Below are 18,525 nucleotides of genomic sequence, written 5' to 3'. Positions count from 1 at the left end.
CAAACCAATCATGTTTCTATAAAATGATTGTATAAAAACAACTGCTTTCTTAAAATGACAACATAAATGCAATATTTGGGCAGGATTACACACTTCTTTTGTCTTTCAACTTCTCCCTGTCACAGAGTTGCCACCGTGATCCATGTATGCAGGTTTGGGACCAGCACTAGGAGTACACTGGATGTAGCCTTCATGGCTGGGGTCAATATAGAGTGTACAATTAACAGTGAGCAATGGGGATTGGGTACTTTGCTCAAGGGGCACCTGGTAGGGACTTGAACCAGTAACCTTCCAGTCCTTTCCACTTGACTCCAGATTAAAAAACTGGAAACTGTCTTTCAAAAAGATGCACATGTGCCACCTGGGGTCTTTCTGTGCACGTCCATGGCAAAAACAACACGTTATGTTGTGTTTAGTATTCTGGAAACAAAGCATGTCACTGGAATGAGGCATCAGACCGTCTCTTTGTTGGTTATACAAAAACATCTTGTAGTCTGCAGACAATTACAATCACGGGTCTATTTTTTGCACGTCTGCTGCTCCTCAGAGCTTTTGTTCTTCCAGTCAAACACAGTGGCAGCAAAGATCTGGCTGAGACGATCATTTAGGGAAGAAGTGCAGACAAGCAGTGGCCTTCCCTTGGTAACTCTGCATTCAAGCTGAAATGTTTGTAGGAATAGGAAAGTATACTATCCTACGTTTTTATTAAACTCAATAATTTAGTTTTACTGTAAAAAAAAAAGAAGTACCCCATTGTATTTTGTTGCACAGAGAAAACAAAGACGGAGTTTACGGAAACACGTGCAAGTTCTGTGATGCTGCATTTTACTACTGTAGTCCAGAGAAGCTACACTTCTCTGGAGTGTGTAGCCTTTTACTATTCTATTATGTCTGTTTTACTTCTATTTTTATTGATTTATGTTGTATGCCTTTTATGTTACTGTGCCTTTAAATCTGTAAAACACTGATGGTTGTTTTTAAATGTGCTCTAGATATAAAGTTGACTTGAATTGACTAAAAGCTAACATTAACATATTGGCATTATTACATTGAAAATGCTTATATAAAGATCAGACACAGCAGAAACATTATAACAGGTAGCCTCTTGGAGCATTTTTCAGGTGATGAAGCTGCTGAAATTCTTAAATGAGTTTAAAGATCCTTGGTCACTACTAGAAAATATGTCATTATATGCTTCTGCTCTGCTCAGACTGGTTTGACCATTCACTCTGCTTTTGGAAACATTCTAGCTTCCATTACGCCTATAAGGTTTGCCTAAAGGACATATTAAAGATGTATTCTGAGGCTTTCAAACCCAAATTACGTTTAACATTACACACATATTAATGAAAAGTCAATTTTACTTGAAGGAACACATGAAGGAAATACATCCTTTTTAAAAAGGTAACTGTAACAACATGACTACCAGTGGACTTTTTAACTTGGTCTTTCTACAAAGGCTAAATTCATGGAATTACGAGTGACAGGTAAATTAATCACACGGTGATGACGGATGTCTGCACACAATTTCAAGAAAAATAGATTATAACTCAACACCTTTGAAAAAGTCATCTATGTCTGAAGTTCAGGGCAGTCCATTCAAAGGTTGTTGAGATATTTGAATCTGGAGCAGGACTCAGCCACACTGACAGAGGCTTATATAGATGAAATGAATGTTTTATGAGCAGCATATAGTGCATTATTGTCTTGGTATCTTTTAAGTGTCTCCTATTTTCTTTGTTCCATTTGCAGCAGTATGCTGAAACCGGCAACCTCAAAAATCCGTCGAGATGCTCACCAGTTCAGACCAGTCCCTCTGCCTCACACCAGCTCACAGCCTCCACTCTGCAGCGGAGACACACATCCAGTCCACTCTGTCTCTCCCAGAGCCGGAGGCCTGGAAGAAACCCAGTCCCACAGCCCGTCACGGCCTCACTCAGGGAACTCGCTCATGTTCTCTTCAGGTTCCTCACACTGTCCCTGACTACCTGGTGCTCCCCCCGCGAGCAGCCAGCTTCGATGTGCCTTACGGTCAGGAAGAGGGCTCATCTGACCAGGGTTCGGGGTCTCTGAGCCCCCACTGCATGCTGCGGAGGCGCGGGGGACTTGTGGAGCAGAAGGACATCATCATGGCCCACCAGGCTCACAAAATTCAGAGCACGCCTCAGGCCCGCAGGAAAGAGTGGGAGTAAGTATAAAAGAGATTCAGAGGCGACGGAGTCCTTTTAAATTGTACTTGTAAAGATGCTTAATCTCTGTGGGGGAGGATGAAAGTGTGAGGGTGAAAGAGTGCACATATACTGCGCTGTACATGTGCAGTATAACTTTTCAACCTGCCTTCTGGGTCCATTCCAGAAGCATCCTGGGAAGTCAGAGATGTCATTTTCATTTAAAAATTGTTTATTTCTGTCAACCTGCCGGCCATTTTTACACAAAAGGCACAGTTGTAATCAGAGATGATGGCACTGTTCCATGTATGTGTCTCAGTAAGACCTGCAGTAAAGCATGCATAATAACAGGAGGGATGGACTGGAAATGGAACGTGGCCAAACGCATGTCTGTGCATTTCCTTCTTTAGACCCAGAATACATTTTTTGTTGATATGTTGGATCCAGTGTCTGTCTGATAGATGTTTTTGTTATTGACCATAGACTGGATATAAAAATTTGTAAAGTGAAGCCTAGGAAGTAGGACAGAAGTAGCAGTTAGCCACCAGGGGGCGACTTGCAAATATAACTCAGATTGCCTGGAGGTCTAGGGAAAGTGAACCACCTAATCACTTGATTTATACTGTAGTACACATTTTACTGAGGAGTTAATGTTCTTGATTGTTAGTTCCAGGTCTTCTTTAATAACACCACACATATGAGTGGACCCCAGAGTGATTGACAGCTGGTGTCTTCCAGTAGGAGGCTGCTTGCAGGTGACATCAGTGAACCTCCGGGTTGAAGCAGGACACTGGTCACTAAGCAAAATCTTGAGGCTTCAGAACGGCAGTTTGTTTCGCAACTGGATCCATTTTTAAATCCAGTCTGTTATAGAGACAGATTACAAAAAAAAATTTTTGTGTAAAAAAAAATTTTTTTTACACAAAGTTTAATCAAAAAAACAAAGGCATACTTTCAGAGACAGGTGCGTAGAATTGCAGTGACAAGGTACTTTGATCTTGCCTGATTTGAATCAAAATACACTCTCGTACTTTGTGTATGTGATCCACACTGCTGTGCTTTCAGTTCTGTAATGTAATTAAGTATTGCATTGTAATGCACCTTATACAGCTATTACATTGTGAAATGGCAAAAATCTGAAGTGAAGTACTAGCCAGTGAGGAAGATAGTGTCTGTCTGTGATTAAACTTAAGCGGAATTGCTTGATAAAAAAACAACTGTTTTAGTCGTGTGACAGGATGAAGATCCTACACGTGAGATGCATGTTACTTTGAGTCTGCTCGTTTAAACAAATATAATTCACATTGTGGATTTTTTTTATAGGTGATATAAATGTATTGAGTTGAAATGATTAAAATGTGCATATTTGAGGGACAGCTCAGGTTTAACGGTTTGGAAATAAAGTAAGAGAGTCACGGTTGAGATGGTTTGGTCACGTGCAGAGGAGGAGGAGGAGGAAAGTGATTATATTGGACAAAGGATGTTGAAGATGGAGCTGCCAGGCAGGAGGAACTGAGACACAAGGGAGAGGCGTGGCGACCCCTAAAGGGAGAAGCTGAAAGAAAAGGAAGAACGCAATGAATTCATTTTCTTTGAAAAGCTCCAATTTTACATTCACATTCAACTTGTTAGCAATGTCCTTCCTTGTCTTTGTTGGTGTTACGACCACCAATCCAATGTTGATCAGTGGGTGCAATATGAATTTAGTGTAGAGTACCGAAAACTCAAGGGTCCAGAATGATGGCCAGTGATTGTGTGAAACAACTTCTAATTGTTGTTTTGTTGCTTAGATACACACTCGTAATATGCCAATGCCTTTGTTGCAAGCGGTGATAGTTCCACTTCCACCAATGAATCAGATCCTGTTGCTGTCATGCATCATCAGCTGATCTGTTTTTTTATTTGTTTGTTTTGTTTCCATCGCTCATGTCTGTTCATCATTATTGACTGTGGTTTAGTGAAATCAGACGCTGGATTGCGTTATTAATGGTGAAGCTGATGGTGCTTGTTTGTGAACCTTTGAACTTAGGAGCCACATCACTCTGATTACCTGCTTCCCTCCACTTGAATGTGGAGTGGTACTCCATCACCATGACCCTCCACCCACCAACGAGCCACCCCCCATCCTCTGATTCCTCTATACCCTTTTGTACCTCCTCCTCCTCCTCCTCTTCCACCCACACCATGTCCACTTTAATGACGTCCTCTCCTGTTTTCCATATCTTTCCTCACATGTACAGAAACACACTGAAGTGAATAGATGCCAGAGTTGTTGTATTTTTTTTTTTATTTGCAACATGCAAATGTTGTCAGAATGAGCAATAGTCTAATAATATGAAAACGAGGACCTTGAATGGGGAAAACATTGATTTCAGAGTACTGTACATGCATTGTGCTTGTTTGTCCATTAGGGGATGCTAGGGAACCAAAGTAGAAGCAGCAGGGAGGCAGGTGTTAGAGTATGGAAACAGTTTAGCTTGCTTACAAAATACTAAACAGGATTTATCAAGATAACTGAATCTTAATCACATTTATTTGACTGTAGGGGGCTGTTCAGAAATGAGAAATTCACATATTGTAATTGAATAAATTTGAGTACAAATTTGTCTGTGTTTTCCCACCCTACTCTCAAACTTCCTTTTTGAGGTCATGTATTGATAGTCAACATTTAGAAATTTGATGGCGCTTACAAATGATGCCCTGTTTGCTCTGAAACGAATGTTTCAAGGTGAGCCGGCATCAATCTGCCGCGCTATATAAGCAGCAGTTATTGGTCGAATCAAACTGACATAACTCAGTACTAGAGGATGTCTGTTGCTAGGGAACAGAGAGGAAAATAAAATGCTAAAACCACTCGAGTCAGTGTTGGGTGAAAGCCTGTCTACAATTATATAAATGCTCTTCAGAGTTCTGGCTCCAAGTACACCCATTAACGTTTTAACTCACAGTGCATGTCACCTGCGCCCGCTTCCAATATGGTATTTCTGATTATGTTTGTTTTTTTTTCGCTTCCTAAACTATAGACACAAATATGTGTGTTTCTACTAAAAGTGCTTCCCTTATATACTACTCACCTGAGGACTGCTCTTTCCGCTCAGGCTCATTCAAAGTTTCACACGAGTCTCTCTGCTGCTTTTATACTAACAGCTATTTAGAGCCACATTTGAGTGAGTAGGCTTTGAACAAAAGCAGAACAACAAAAGCAAACACTCCTAAATGAGACTACACCTGGTCATCTGTGCAGCGTGCAGCAGCATGGATCATCCGTGTAGCAACGGTGCTGTAAAGCAGCCAGTTCATCTCCTCTGTGTAGACCTGTGTGTTGACCTTGTGTGTTTATGTCTGTGTGTGTGTGTGTGTGTGTGAACATGCACGATGGGAGAAACATATTTCTGTAGGAAGAGGTTGCTCCATTGTGCAACATGGCTTTTGTTGGCAGAAATGAAAAGAACTGAGCAGGAATGCAAGAGAGCTATGTCGCTATGGAAACAACAGCAAAGAGAGAGCTCAAGACACACACACACGCACACACACACACACGTAGCCTACTGTTTGCGGAGATGGAACAATATTGTCATCGGGCAACATACAAGTAGATTACTTTTTCTTGTTAGAGTACTTATGTGAGACTGAATGTGCAATATTTTTAATACACCGCACAGATACTTACAGTACAAGTACATTAACTCTCATTAAACTCTGCATATTACATGCTGATTTAATCATGCTGCTATTTTTACATCGTCCACTCAATAGGTGATGATAGTCTTCCGTTGCTCTCCTATTATTCATTCTTTATGCACATTAGGAAGAAGAAAGTAACAGAGTTATGCCAGAGAGCAGAAGAGCTCACATGGGACTTATTCATAGATCCTGTTAAATGGCTTTTTTCATCTCCCTGAGATTTTGACTTGTTTGCCAAGGCATAAAATTGTCACTCTCTCTTGGATTGCTTTCACAATCCCCCATCTGAGCTCTCACCTCCTGCTAGTCTGTGTCATACCTGCATTAGTAAGGTCTATCAGTCCCAGTCCCCATTATAGGTCATTTCTGCGTGGACTGATGATGTTGTTGATTTTTTATTTGTGACAAGCAGCAGCTTTGGGCATTAAAAAAAAGAAAAGAAAAAAACAAGGCTGAAGAATATCATGTCTGTGGGGGCTGAAGTGGTCATCCTCAGGAAACAGTGGGGAAGGGAGAGAGCAGCAGATGGAGCGAGAGGGCCCAGTTGCCTAATGAGGTCTCACTTGTGGCACTGAGTGTGAAAAAGACCCTGCTTTCTTTCCCTCTCCCTCTAAAAGGGAGCAGCACTATACGATCTATTTCATGCTCTATTTTTACTCCTTTCACTCCAATATTAGAACAATGGCCTACTTTCAAATGTTTTTTATAGTATGTGCATGCCTCAATTAGTGATAATACAATAAATGGGGATGTTTCGTGACTATGATATATAGTGTTGCAAATGAGTCACTCATATAAGAGCTCCTCTATACGTTTCTTCTATAATATATTCGACTCGCTTGTCTCATAACCACATACTTGTTGCACATTTCTCAGCCTTTATAATTTAGCGATACATATATTTTACTCCCCCTTCTCTTCCCACAAACATCTTTATATAATTGTTTTTTGAGCCACATACCCACACAGCCTACTGTATATAGGCTCGGCTTTTTTTCTTTCTTTTAAATAAACGTTTTTGTTCGTACCCAGCAAACTGTAATTGCTATGGAAACAAAAATATATGTCCCTCCTCTCCAGCAGCTTTCATTCAGATGCATTTTGAAAATTGCCAACATGTAATGTAATACTGCGGGAGGGGACTGCCACTGCTTATGCGTGATCATTTTTCCTGCAGGAGATAAGAGTGTACGATTCACGCGAGTCTCTTGCTACACTTTCCACAGAGAGGAAGTTCAGGCGTTGGTTGAACGGGCTTCGTTTGAATGAGAGCCTTTTTCTTCTTCTAAATATCAAGTTGAATGGATCCAGAAAATGCGTAAACTTTACCAACTCTTTCCTCGGATATCTCCATCTGATGAGCGCGCAATAGTTTGTCACGCTGCTGCCGGTTTGTCAGATTTGTCAGAAATTGAAACGTAGGGGAGAAAACCTCGGTGGATTTTTGTCCTCATCTGTAGCCTGAGTTAAGAGACGCGCTCAAATTAAAAGTTGTCCATTACGCGCTGTTAAACCGATGGGATGACAGAGATGCCGAGTGTTTTGCAGTCTGTGTGCTGAATGATGTGGTTTTCTCCTGTGGATATGGAGTGATAGGAATCGGCAACTTTTTTGGGTGGAATCTTGGTGCTTGAAAAGCTGTCCGCGGATTGAAGGTGGACCATTCCCCGCACAGCTCCACTGCACGTTTCCTCTTTGTTAGAAGTCACTCTGCAGTGGTGAAATACTCTAAGCCGAGCGTCTCCTCACCTCTTTTTTTTTTTTTAGAATGGCTCGGTTTGGAGACGAGTCCGTTCCCAGCACGGTGGACTCCGGGGACGGGGACCTGGAGCCCAGTGGGGACGCGCAGGACCAGGCGGCGGCGGCACTGACCGCTTCCATGAAACAAGCCAAGGCGCAGCGGGCCCGGACAATGGCTCTGTACAACCCCGTCCCCCATCGGCAGAACTGCCTCACCGTCAACAGGTCGCTCTTCATATTCGCAGAGGACAACTGCATCAGGAAATACGCAAGGAGGATCATTGAATGGCCATATCCTTCCATAAAGAGCGTTAAGAGTCATTGTGTTAAGTTGTTTTGTGCCTTTTTAAATGATAGGCTACTTTTGTTCCAGAGGGAATGTTCAGATGTGAGTTCAGCACCATGGACAGCGACAGGCAGCGTGTATATGAGCTGCAACGATTTAAAAAAAAAAAGTTTCATACAAGCCAATGTCAATAATTATCGCGATAAATTTCAGATAAAGATTTACATTCTGGCTGCAGAGTGAAAGTTTTGACAACATCTCACGTGTTTGCACAAGGCATGGACATTACAGCGTATTAAACATTTGTCTTACTGATACTGGATGATAAATTGTATTGCGATAATTGTTATTGAATGACCGCCCAGCCCTGCAGCATTTTCTAAAAAGTACTCACACCGTTTGTATGATTTGTAATAACTGGCCACATGATTTCTTGTGCAGGTATAGCTGTCCCATCTCTAATTGATTTCTCTGCTTAGCTTAATTTAACCTCTTCATAATTGCTTAAAACCTGCATTTGATTCATCTGTGGGCTCTCCCATGTGACCCAGTGCTGGCAGAAGACAGAAAGTTAGCATGTGGTGATCATTAGAAGCACCAGTGCTCACTGCTGTGGGGGAGGTATGTGGGCACATCTCTGCTGCCTTAGTGCTCATTGAAATATGAACCTGGCCATGAGTAGGTGTCGGTTCAGATCCACCAGGCAACACTTCTCTGCTTCCTGCTGCAGCAGCCAACACTTTATGTCTATCCATTGAACTTCTGCAGATCTAAGATAATATGACAAGGAAAGCATTTTATTGCAGCAGAAGTATATATTGCAGGCATATACCATGAAACCACTTTCCCTTATTACAAATCAATAGCGCTATTGTTTACTTAAAGCTGCAGTGTAATCTTTGGTGATATTATTATTTTTTTGCCACTGTTTGGTCTTTAAGGAGGAGTGACATTATTTGTATGCTGCGTCCTCCATCTCAAAATATAGACAATGACATCTGAAAATGTCAAGCAATACTATCAGACGTGACTGAGAGAGCTTTTGTATGTGTAGAGCCAGGAAGCATTTATTCCATCAAGCAGCCAGATGACCGGGTTTTTACTCCTTCTGTTACCATCCCGTCATCGCTGTCATTACGGTAGCCCTCAGGATTTCCGCGGAATGACCGTCCAATCACAGACGAGGTTCACCAGCGCGTTGCACGTTTGTCAGCTTATTCCTAAACATTTGAATAACATCCAGATATCGAAAGTAAAAGTAATCTTGGAAAACGCAGCAGAAAGGGGCTGAATCACTCGGTCGTTGAACACTTTTTGACAATTCTACAGCCATAAAATCAATATAAATCCAGGCAGCCTCATTATATTGATGGTCATAAGAGAGTTAAGCAGAGGAATTCTCTTCTGAAACATGCAGTGCACGCCTGTTTGTTTTATTACTCATACTCCAACTTAATTGCGGACATCTTGATTTACTAGTGCAATGTTGCTGTTGCCGCCGGGCGACACAATATCTTAACACGGCTATACTGAGAAACACTAATCAGCATGCTCGTCCATTTTTAATTACTTTATTCACTGGTTTGCATGTTAAGTGATTTCCTGGTATACTGTGTGCATGTTTTACTGTTTTCATGGCGTAATCACTTCAACAACATCACTCAGTTGCCATATCTACCCACTGCTCCTCCTGTCTTACACCCCCTCCAAAGCAGTGTGCCAGTCTCCCACTGTTATCTAACCACAGGCTCTGTGGGTGTGTGGGAGTGGGGCTGTGTTGGTCAAGACTAGCTGGCCACACTGGTAGCGCGGTAATGTGGCTGTCGGTATTATAGAGGCAGAAGTATGTGGGAGAGAGCTGGCCAGTAGTACAGTGGTGGTTCGTGGGCTGTAAAAGCAACACATGTCAGAGTATTGACTGTGTGAGACCCTGAGATTTGCAGTTAGTGTTTGTGTTCTGAGATGGCAAGAGAAAAACAAATTCAAAGCAATAATATTTACTTGAATTTGAATTTGGACAGGAAAAAAGAAAATAGTGGGACAAATTGGAAACACACCTAAATTAATTGGGTTATTTTAAACATTCCATTTTCACTTTGGAGCTTCATTCAAATGTAGATGTGATTAAAACAGACGATAGTCGATAGCACGGTGTGGACGATGCTTAAAGAGCATTGTATGTCATTTTTATAGTAAATGGTCAGCAACGTGCTCAATCACCTGTATGCATGGTAACAGATAGTTGTTCCAGTGTAGACAGGAACAGCAATGGCAGGAGTGTGGACCGTTCAATGTGAGACAGTGTCCCAGAGGGCTCTATCTGAGCTCTCCTCTGTGAGTCAGTGACCCCATTTCACTCATAGCAGGAAAATTAATAACAACGGGCAGCTCCCTCATGGGAACTCCAAGAGCCTGAAAGTCACAGCACAGACCTGTGTTGGGACAGTATAATCACATGTATGTAGCCACATGTGGTGTCTACGCAGGCACGTGTCAGTGAACACACAGAAAACTGTCTGACACAACTGATTCATTGATTCAAATTGTCCTAGTTATTCTTCTGTTGCTCTATTTATTAATCAGCCCAGCGTCTCTAAAACATGGATTGCAGATTTGATCTCATTATGCAGTTTTGTGAGTCTCCAAAGCAGAAATGAAGTCTCTCTCAGGACACGATTGTTTACATGCAGCAGTTCTCATTCACACTGTATTGTTTTTGATATTATTTACTGTACAAAGAGAGCACATGGCAACGGTGGCAACATCTCTACTGTGAAGAGACATTGAGCTGTAACTGAGCTATCTGCCTTGTCCAGTTGGACTGAGAAAGACAGAGAGAGAGACATATGACCGTGGTGCACCCTCTCTCACCACGAGACACTCAAAAATACTGCCTCCCAAATATGATGATGTGAGGGTAAATCATCACAATCCAGTTCGGGCTGCTCAGTATGATTGGAAGGTGTTTTTACAGGTTACCGTGACAATGCATTAATTAATTGGTTACAATCGGGTTGTGAAGAGGATTTTAAGCAATACAGTAAAAACTTTATATGGCCCAAAACTTTGTACTCCATTGTGTCCACTGTGTAACATTTAGGCGTGGTTTATGGTCCAAAATTTAATGTTCTACTCATCAGTATAGTTAATAAAAAATTGTTTTCTTAGCCTTAGAATAGGCTTTTATGTGTATAGAGGCTTCCGTTTTGCGCTGCCATGGTTATAGCAGCCCAGGCAGCACAGAAGCTTTCTGTGTTAACAAAAAAGAAAAAAATAAATACATTTTTTTAACTAAAGGCCACTGTAATTCCCTGATGTGCTTTGGAAAGGAAGGGTGGAATGGACGGGTCCTCTGTTTGTAATAATCCGCAGTTGATTACAATTCTGTTTAAACTTGGTGTTCAAGCCTTTCTATATAATGTATTTACCAAAAATAACCTTATATTTGTTGCCCGTTTGATTTCCTGAGCATTAGACAAGATCATCTCAAAAAACCTGATTTGTGAAACTTTACATTCAAATCCGAGTTCAAGCATAAACCTTTGCTGCTTATCTTTAATAGCAAAGAGACATGTCAACATTGTGTTTTTCTCAAGGAAAAAAGAAAAACAAGGAAACTGTTGGATATCGCCGCGTATGTATCGTAAGGTATGTTGTTTTGTGAGCTGTGGATGCTGACAGGAGTTCAGAGGAAGTCTGTGTCAGGCCAAGGTGACTTCTCTTGCTCAATTTACTCTCTCCCTCCCTCACCTGCTCTTTTTCTTTTCATGAAAAGCACTTTTAAAAGCAGGTTGCCATGGATACTGCTATCTCTCTAAAAGACTGCTTCCAGTATAGCAGAGAATACAAGCCATGCTACAAATCATTTGTCATGCAATCATCCATGCATTTAGACTTTTTATCCCCCTCCACTGCACCACAGACACATTTATTTTAAAGATTTCATAGATATGCAGTATATGTACATAAAATACAGTGACTGTGTTGGACATAAATATCTTGTACGCATGTTATATCATATAGAACTACTGCATGTATCCATGCATGGTATATTGTCTTGATTTTTGAGATACTGTCGCCGTTACAGTTCATCCTAATTTGTTTGATTTACGTGTCACTTGTGTTCTGATGAAAGAAACCTCCTTAACTTTGTGGTCTTTACACCATTTGAGTACATGATCCTGGCCACCATCACCGCCAACTGTGTCGTCCTGGCGCTGGAGCAGCACCTCCCTGGAGAGGACAAGACCCCCATGGCAAAAAGACTGGTGAGGACATAATCTGGGCTTTGTTAACTCACAACACATGTTCCAGAGAAATGACCTCATTAAATGTGTCTTCCATCACTCTTTCCCCTCAAATATAACCTGCCATGACATTGGGTCTATGTGTTTTTCACCCCTGCTGTGCACGCAGCCATGACGATTCGGATAAGGAATATATATCGGTTTCCCCTCCCCCAACTGTTTATTTAGGGTCATAAAAATGACTATCAAGTTAAACTGTGACAAGAGTGAATGTGTGCAAGAGATAATGGAAGTAATTTCATGCATGATATTGAAAACAAATAAGATAAGATGAGGATAAACATGCATTTTTAAATATATCCACACAAAAATCCTAAAATTCTGTAAGTTTATTTGGTGACCCCCAAAAATCTCTTGCAATGCACCTGTTGGTCCTGACCTAGTTTATAATGACTGGTCTGCAAATATTGAATTTTATGGAAAAAAAAAAACCCTATAGTGAGATATGATATAGGCTATTTATAATAGTTTGCTCACCTCAGCTTCTTGTCCCTACAGAGCATAGACTATATAAAAATTAAGGTAGTCCTCCAATTGTAAAACAAAGTCCTGTTTCGAAGCCTCGAGACGCTGACAACCTGTTGCTTTATTATTACTCATACATTTCCTTGTGCTCTATTATTCCCCACAGGAGAAGACAGAGCCATACTTTATTGGGATCTTCTGCTTTGAGGCGGGGATCAAGCTGGTGGCCCTTGGTTTTGTTCTCCATAAAGGTTCTTACCTGAGGAACGGCTGGAATGTCATGGACTTTATAGTTGTGCTTAGTGGGTGAGTGACATCTGCCAGTCTCCATAACAACAGTCCACTGTGTGTGTGTGTGTGTGTGTGTGTGTCTGACAACTTTAAAATGACACCTTAACATCCATAACGTTTTTAGCCGAAAATAGAAATGAGTTGGCGTTTCTTGAGAACAGTCCATCATATAATCTCTGAATAATTTTTGATCATTTGCGATTGATAAACTTAGTACCCAGATACCCAGTAGATCAGTTAATTAATGTAAATGAAATCCACCTCAACCTGGATCAGTCACTTATGGAAAAATATAATTATATTACCAGAGGTAATATAATTTGAAAAGCTATGACTTGATTAGTTCTAGCACCTTATTTCTCCACAGTTTTGATATTACATTTGTCAGAAGTAGCTTAATCATACTTGAGCTTACAAGAGTAGTGTTACAGGCCTCCGATGATTGGCCCAAATGTCACAATCTCTGCTGATTGGCTGGGTGAAAATCCACGTGATTCTAAGATACTCCTGTTCCTTGCCCGGTAAAGGGTTAAAGCTTTTCTCCAAATGCACAGATGTGACATAGAAAAAAAAAGGACACTATACCTACACAGCCTCAAACCGCTGACAGACACAGTTAAAGACTTGCAGGCGAACGTAGTGATGTATTTAGAAGTTTAAGAGCCAGATATTCCTCACTGGAGTTGGTAGAGTCCAAATACATGACTTAAATCATGCGGATATTAGATGTTTATTCTTCAGGTGGGCACAAGCATGATCACAATTATGACAATAACGTAATGTCACTGATGTAACGACACATCGGTGACAGGAAAACAGAAAATTACATGGACTCAAAATGCAATGTTGTTTCACCTTAAGCTCTGTTATTGAACTGTGATTACCATCAATGTCCAGCAAGCAGGACTAATAGTCAGACTATTTTCAAGCACGGACTAATACACAGATGGCACTCGTGTGTGTTCTACGGTGTGCAGCGCATGGCACCGAGTCAAAAATAAACCACGGTGCTCATGCTCAAGATAACGAAGGGACATGTCACCCAGTACAACAATGTGGCTCATTAGTTTGCTTTTAATGTGTTTTTGGACAACAACCGAGCTCTGTGGCTCAGAGGCTCATTAGCAGGATGGATTCATTATACTATTTGTTGACCACAAAAATAAACAAGTACTGTCAGCCTTTTGGTAACAGTGTCACACTGCCCACATGAGAAATATAAGTTGTTAGCTGTAGTCAAAAGGTCAGCAAAATAGCCTTTTAATATAAAACAGTGTGAATGTGTATGTGTATGTGACGCATGCCTCCAATAGTCCTATTTTCATTTTGAATTTGGTTGAACTCCGTGATGAATTACAAACTTGACTGAGTGTATGAGAGAGAAAAAAAGCAAAAGTTTTAAATGAATGTTCAGCAATTAGACAGTTTTCATTTTCACTTTACCAGGCTGTGACCAGTGAACCAAATGATTAATTTCAGACACTGATTGTCAAGTTATGTTGGTGCATTCATGCATGCGACTCTCCTTGTGTCGACGCTTATCAGTATTCCGCCATGCATGCAGCTGAGAGGATTTTTATTTCCTGCGTGTTCTACCTCATGTCTGACATTATTGAAACATGGTTAGCGATGGCTGTCCTTGCCGGGTGGACGTTATTGTTGATACCCTGATGCGATTCCCTTCAATACGAGCGTGTGCATTTACACGCCGCGTGTATGCACGGGCAGAGAAAACATAAATGCAGAAAAATGTGTGTTTCCATGGCACAGTCAGGCTCTGCAGTCAGTAATAGGTGGGTGGATAAGTGGATTGGCAGTTGTGTCTAAAACCTGCCTCAGTTCGCCTCCAGGACCTCTGTGAGTTAAATGTGAATGCAGCGTGAGAGATGTTATGCAAAGAGAGAATGGACGCATGGTAAAGAGAAAGACAGGAAACAGGGAGGGGTGAAGAGATGGAGAAAATAATATAAAAAAGGAAAAAAAAAATTGTTTTTGTTCTTTTGTTCCCTGTGAGATTAGATTAAGTGGATTGTTTATGCATAAATTATGAATTGTTGAATGCTGGTGTGGTGTTTGGCTACATGCACAGTTTTCAGTATTCCGGAAGATTGCTGTTGGCATGTTGACATCTCATTTTAACCTGACACCCACATCTTTCCCTCAATCTGTATTTCTCTTATTTTTCTTTCTGTCTTGCACTTTCTCGATTTGCCTGTTACATAAAAAAGGACACACACTTAATAGCCGCACTAAACGCTGAGCATCTTTGCTGTTCCCAGATCACCACTAAATTTCCACAAAAACAGAATTATTCCGGAAACATCTCCAGGATGCAACCTGTAAAACATTTTGTCAGGCAATCAAATTTCATGAAACAACCCAATCACTGTCCCTATAAAAAAGGTTAGTCATTGACAGAGAATGTCCTCTGTGCAAGGATTAGTGACATCTAAAAAGGTGTGACTGCAGATTGCTCACCGCTCACCTTTCAAAGTGTCAAAGAACTATGGTGGCCTTTGCATACCAGAAAATATGTCAGCCCTCCTTGTTTGCATAATTAGCTTCCATTTCAAAACGTGAAATCCATACTTGGGCTAGTTTGTGCAGTTCAGGCTGCTGTAGCAACAAGTAGCCCTCAAAAGTAAATATAAAAGTTATCATACACTTAGGTATTACCCATAGGTATATACACAAATATACCTAAGGGGAAGAATATTCAATGTTAGCCAAAGTAAATATTATACACTGGATGTTAATGGAAAGTAGGGCAACATTTTTGATGAAGTCCACAGAGCTAATTGCTGGTTAGCTGTGGCTTGTGTTGTAGTCGTTATTTCATGCACATTTAGCACAAAAAGACATTGGTAAATATTTTAAATTGTTTATGTCAGTGGTTAATAATGAAAGACCAGGCATTGACAATGTGTGCACCAAAACTCAAAATGTGGCTTTTTTGTTGCTTCTCTAAGCTCAGCTGTTGAAACTTGAAGTCTTTCTACATCAGTCTTGTCACCGACTTTTATAAAAATGCACTAAAAGACATCACCGTGCAGCCCAAAGATCAACTCACCCAATTCCAGCCACAGCTGGAAATGGTAACTGATGACCTGGTTTCCTGCCTTCAATCTGACATATTTTCTGGTCACACATATGTTACTTTCCCAATCTCTCCTACCCTCTCTCTCTCTCTCTCTCACACACACTCTCACACACACATATACAAACACACACACAGACAGACAGACAGAGTCCCTCTCACTTGGTGGCTCAGTACAAGTAAGTCAGACTTAAAAGAAAACACATATGTGTCATCAGGGCCAGTTGGGAATGAAATCGAGGCCACTGGGCCAGCGCTGGCGGCATTCATTCCATATCATATTAATGAATCGCTAACAGCAAATCTGCTGGGACACTGAGCTCAATTAAAATTCTTAATCTGAGTTTAGAGTGTGTAGCAAAAAAGACCCCTGCTAGAACAACTCATCCACAAACTAAAGTAATTAGTGGGATTCCTAAAATGGTCAATTATATCCCGGGGCAAACAGATTGGTACAGGTGGATCTGATGCTTTGACTGGCAATAAAATGTCTCTCAAATGACTTGAGCATGAGTGTGTACTCGTTATTCCATTAATAAGGCACATGTTACCGCTGGAGATCCCGTTGCCCTCATGTTGTTAGATATGGCAGAACCCAGCTGTGCCCGCTCAGTCTCTGCATGTGTGTGTGCGTGTGTGTTAGTTTCCCATGTTGCGTGAAGGATATCACCTTTCCCTTTTCGCCTCAGTCAGTGCGCTGTCCCTCTGCAAAGTGTGATACTTTACTAAAATGGTTGCTCTTTAGACAGAATGAATAATACAACTGGGTGGGAGTCGGGAGTGATTCATTTGCCATCTGGCACAAAGATGCCAATGTCTGTAACATTAAATGTGAATGTGGCTGCGGCCAGATTAACTTTAAGTGGCCATGAGGTAAAAAAACAAACATTTTACAGAAGTGTCGCGCCTCCTCTGCATTCTTTATTGCATGAAAATCACCTTCAAGTACTGTGCACAAACACTGCACATTAGACAACTGTTACACCTCCTCCTACTGTATGCTTGACTTTAACAACACAGTCCTAGTATATATGAAGTCCTACATTTTGTGTACATACAACAGTATATGTACCATGTGAGCAAACTATTGACAAAATAAATTTTGATTTTGCCACTTGACTCACACATGTACCGTCAGAAATCAAAGAACACTCATCAGCTGACTATGAAAGTGACCAAGCTTAGAGTGAAGAGTATGGAAGCTACATAGCTGGATGGGATTTATAGCCTGGCTGTTTCCTTAAAGCTGATTAACATAGTGCTATTGTGATAGATGGTCCTAAAGATAGGGCATGAGATCATTTTCTGGAGCATTTTTGCACATTTGTACATGATTGTAACCAATTAATTAATGCATTGTCACAAAAAAAAATTAGGCCTGTACAAACACCATCCAATCATTTTGAACGGTCCAAACTGAATAATCAGATTGTGTACTCTTCTTCATGCAGTAATCGTGCATGCTCATAAGAAAACACCACAGCTTATGCTAGCTTGCTAAATCCAACGAGACAGTTGCAGCAAAGTTATGGCAGAAAAAGTCCCAACAGCAGGTGTTGGTTGCAAACGAACAACATATTTTGGGAAAGCTACTGCCAAGAAAAAAAGGCTTATGCAGCGCGATCCAAGACCACAGTGAGCACCGATGTGGTGCTGCGTTTGAACCGTGGCGACAAATGAAAGCCCAGAAAGGGCTGCAAAGGGATGGCATGGTGGCCCTGGAAGTTTTGAGCCCCTTTCATCTGCCTTGATTGCATGGAAAACCCATTGCACCAAACCAACAAAACTGATAGTTAAATTACAAATGCAATTTTCCAAATGTTTCATCGACTTCAGGAATTAAGATATGAACAAAATCTCATCACAACAGTGTTTTGTGCATGGAGGACAGCTGCAGTTTTACTAGCTTCCTATTGCTTGTATAATTGAGTGGAATAAACAATAGCCCATGGTCCCAGGTGGGTTTTCTTTGGGAAAACATACAACCAGCCATTTATTCTAATGAGCAAATGCCTTTTTGTGCAGTCCCAAATCACCAGAACGTTATTGATGCGACCATTAGATGCATTGTTTGTGTTTTTCTCAATTTAAGTCAAAAGCATTAATTTGTTAATGCGTTATGTTGATGTTGATTTAGCCGTGTATTACCATATGCAGAGCGGGTGCTGAAATGTGAGCAATATGATGCTGCTGATTACTGTAGTTTTTGGTGGTGTTCTTTGTGTAGGTGGAGGTGTGTGGGAGAGGCTGCATTTGATGCATGTAATGAATTCACCCTCTCCTCAGCCAGTTTGGCACAATACTGTGCAACAGTGCTTCACTTAAAAAGCCAATGAGGAAGAGATGAGCCTCTCACTATGAGCATCAAATCCGGGCTGGATTGTTACAGAGTTTAGTCAGTGGAGTGACACTATGTGCAGTTATTTCATGTTTGTTTTGTTATTTTACTAATAGCTGTGCTGAAGTGATGATAACAGTATTGCTATG

At 41.0% G+C, this 18,525-nt stretch overlaps 1 protein-coding gene across 1 annotated transcript in view; it reads left to right on the top strand.

The window, feature by feature from the left end:
- Positions 1-2,160: 2,160 nt before the first annotated feature.
- The window catches only part of LOC122777467 (voltage-dependent R-type calcium channel subunit alpha-1E-like), a 49,790-nt gene continuing 33,425 nt past the window's right edge, over positions 2,161-18,525 (top strand). Inside the window, 4 exon segments of the mRNA XM_044038746.1 lie at positions 2,161-2,188; positions 7,620-7,883; positions 12,041-12,146; positions 12,817-12,956. Of these exon segments, the coding sequence (XP_043894681.1) occupies positions 7,621-7,883; positions 12,041-12,146; positions 12,817-12,956 (509 nt within the window). The 5' untranslated portion in view covers positions 2,161-2,188; position 7,620.

This window comes from Solea senegalensis, linkage group LG1 (assembly GCF_019176455.1).
Source record: "Solea senegalensis isolate Sse05_10M linkage group LG1, IFAPA_SoseM_1, whole genome shotgun sequence".
Classification (NCBI taxonomy): Eukaryota; Metazoa; Chordata; class Actinopteri; order Pleuronectiformes; family Soleidae; genus Solea; species Solea senegalensis.
This window is presented reverse-complemented; position numbering and strand designations above follow the sequence as displayed.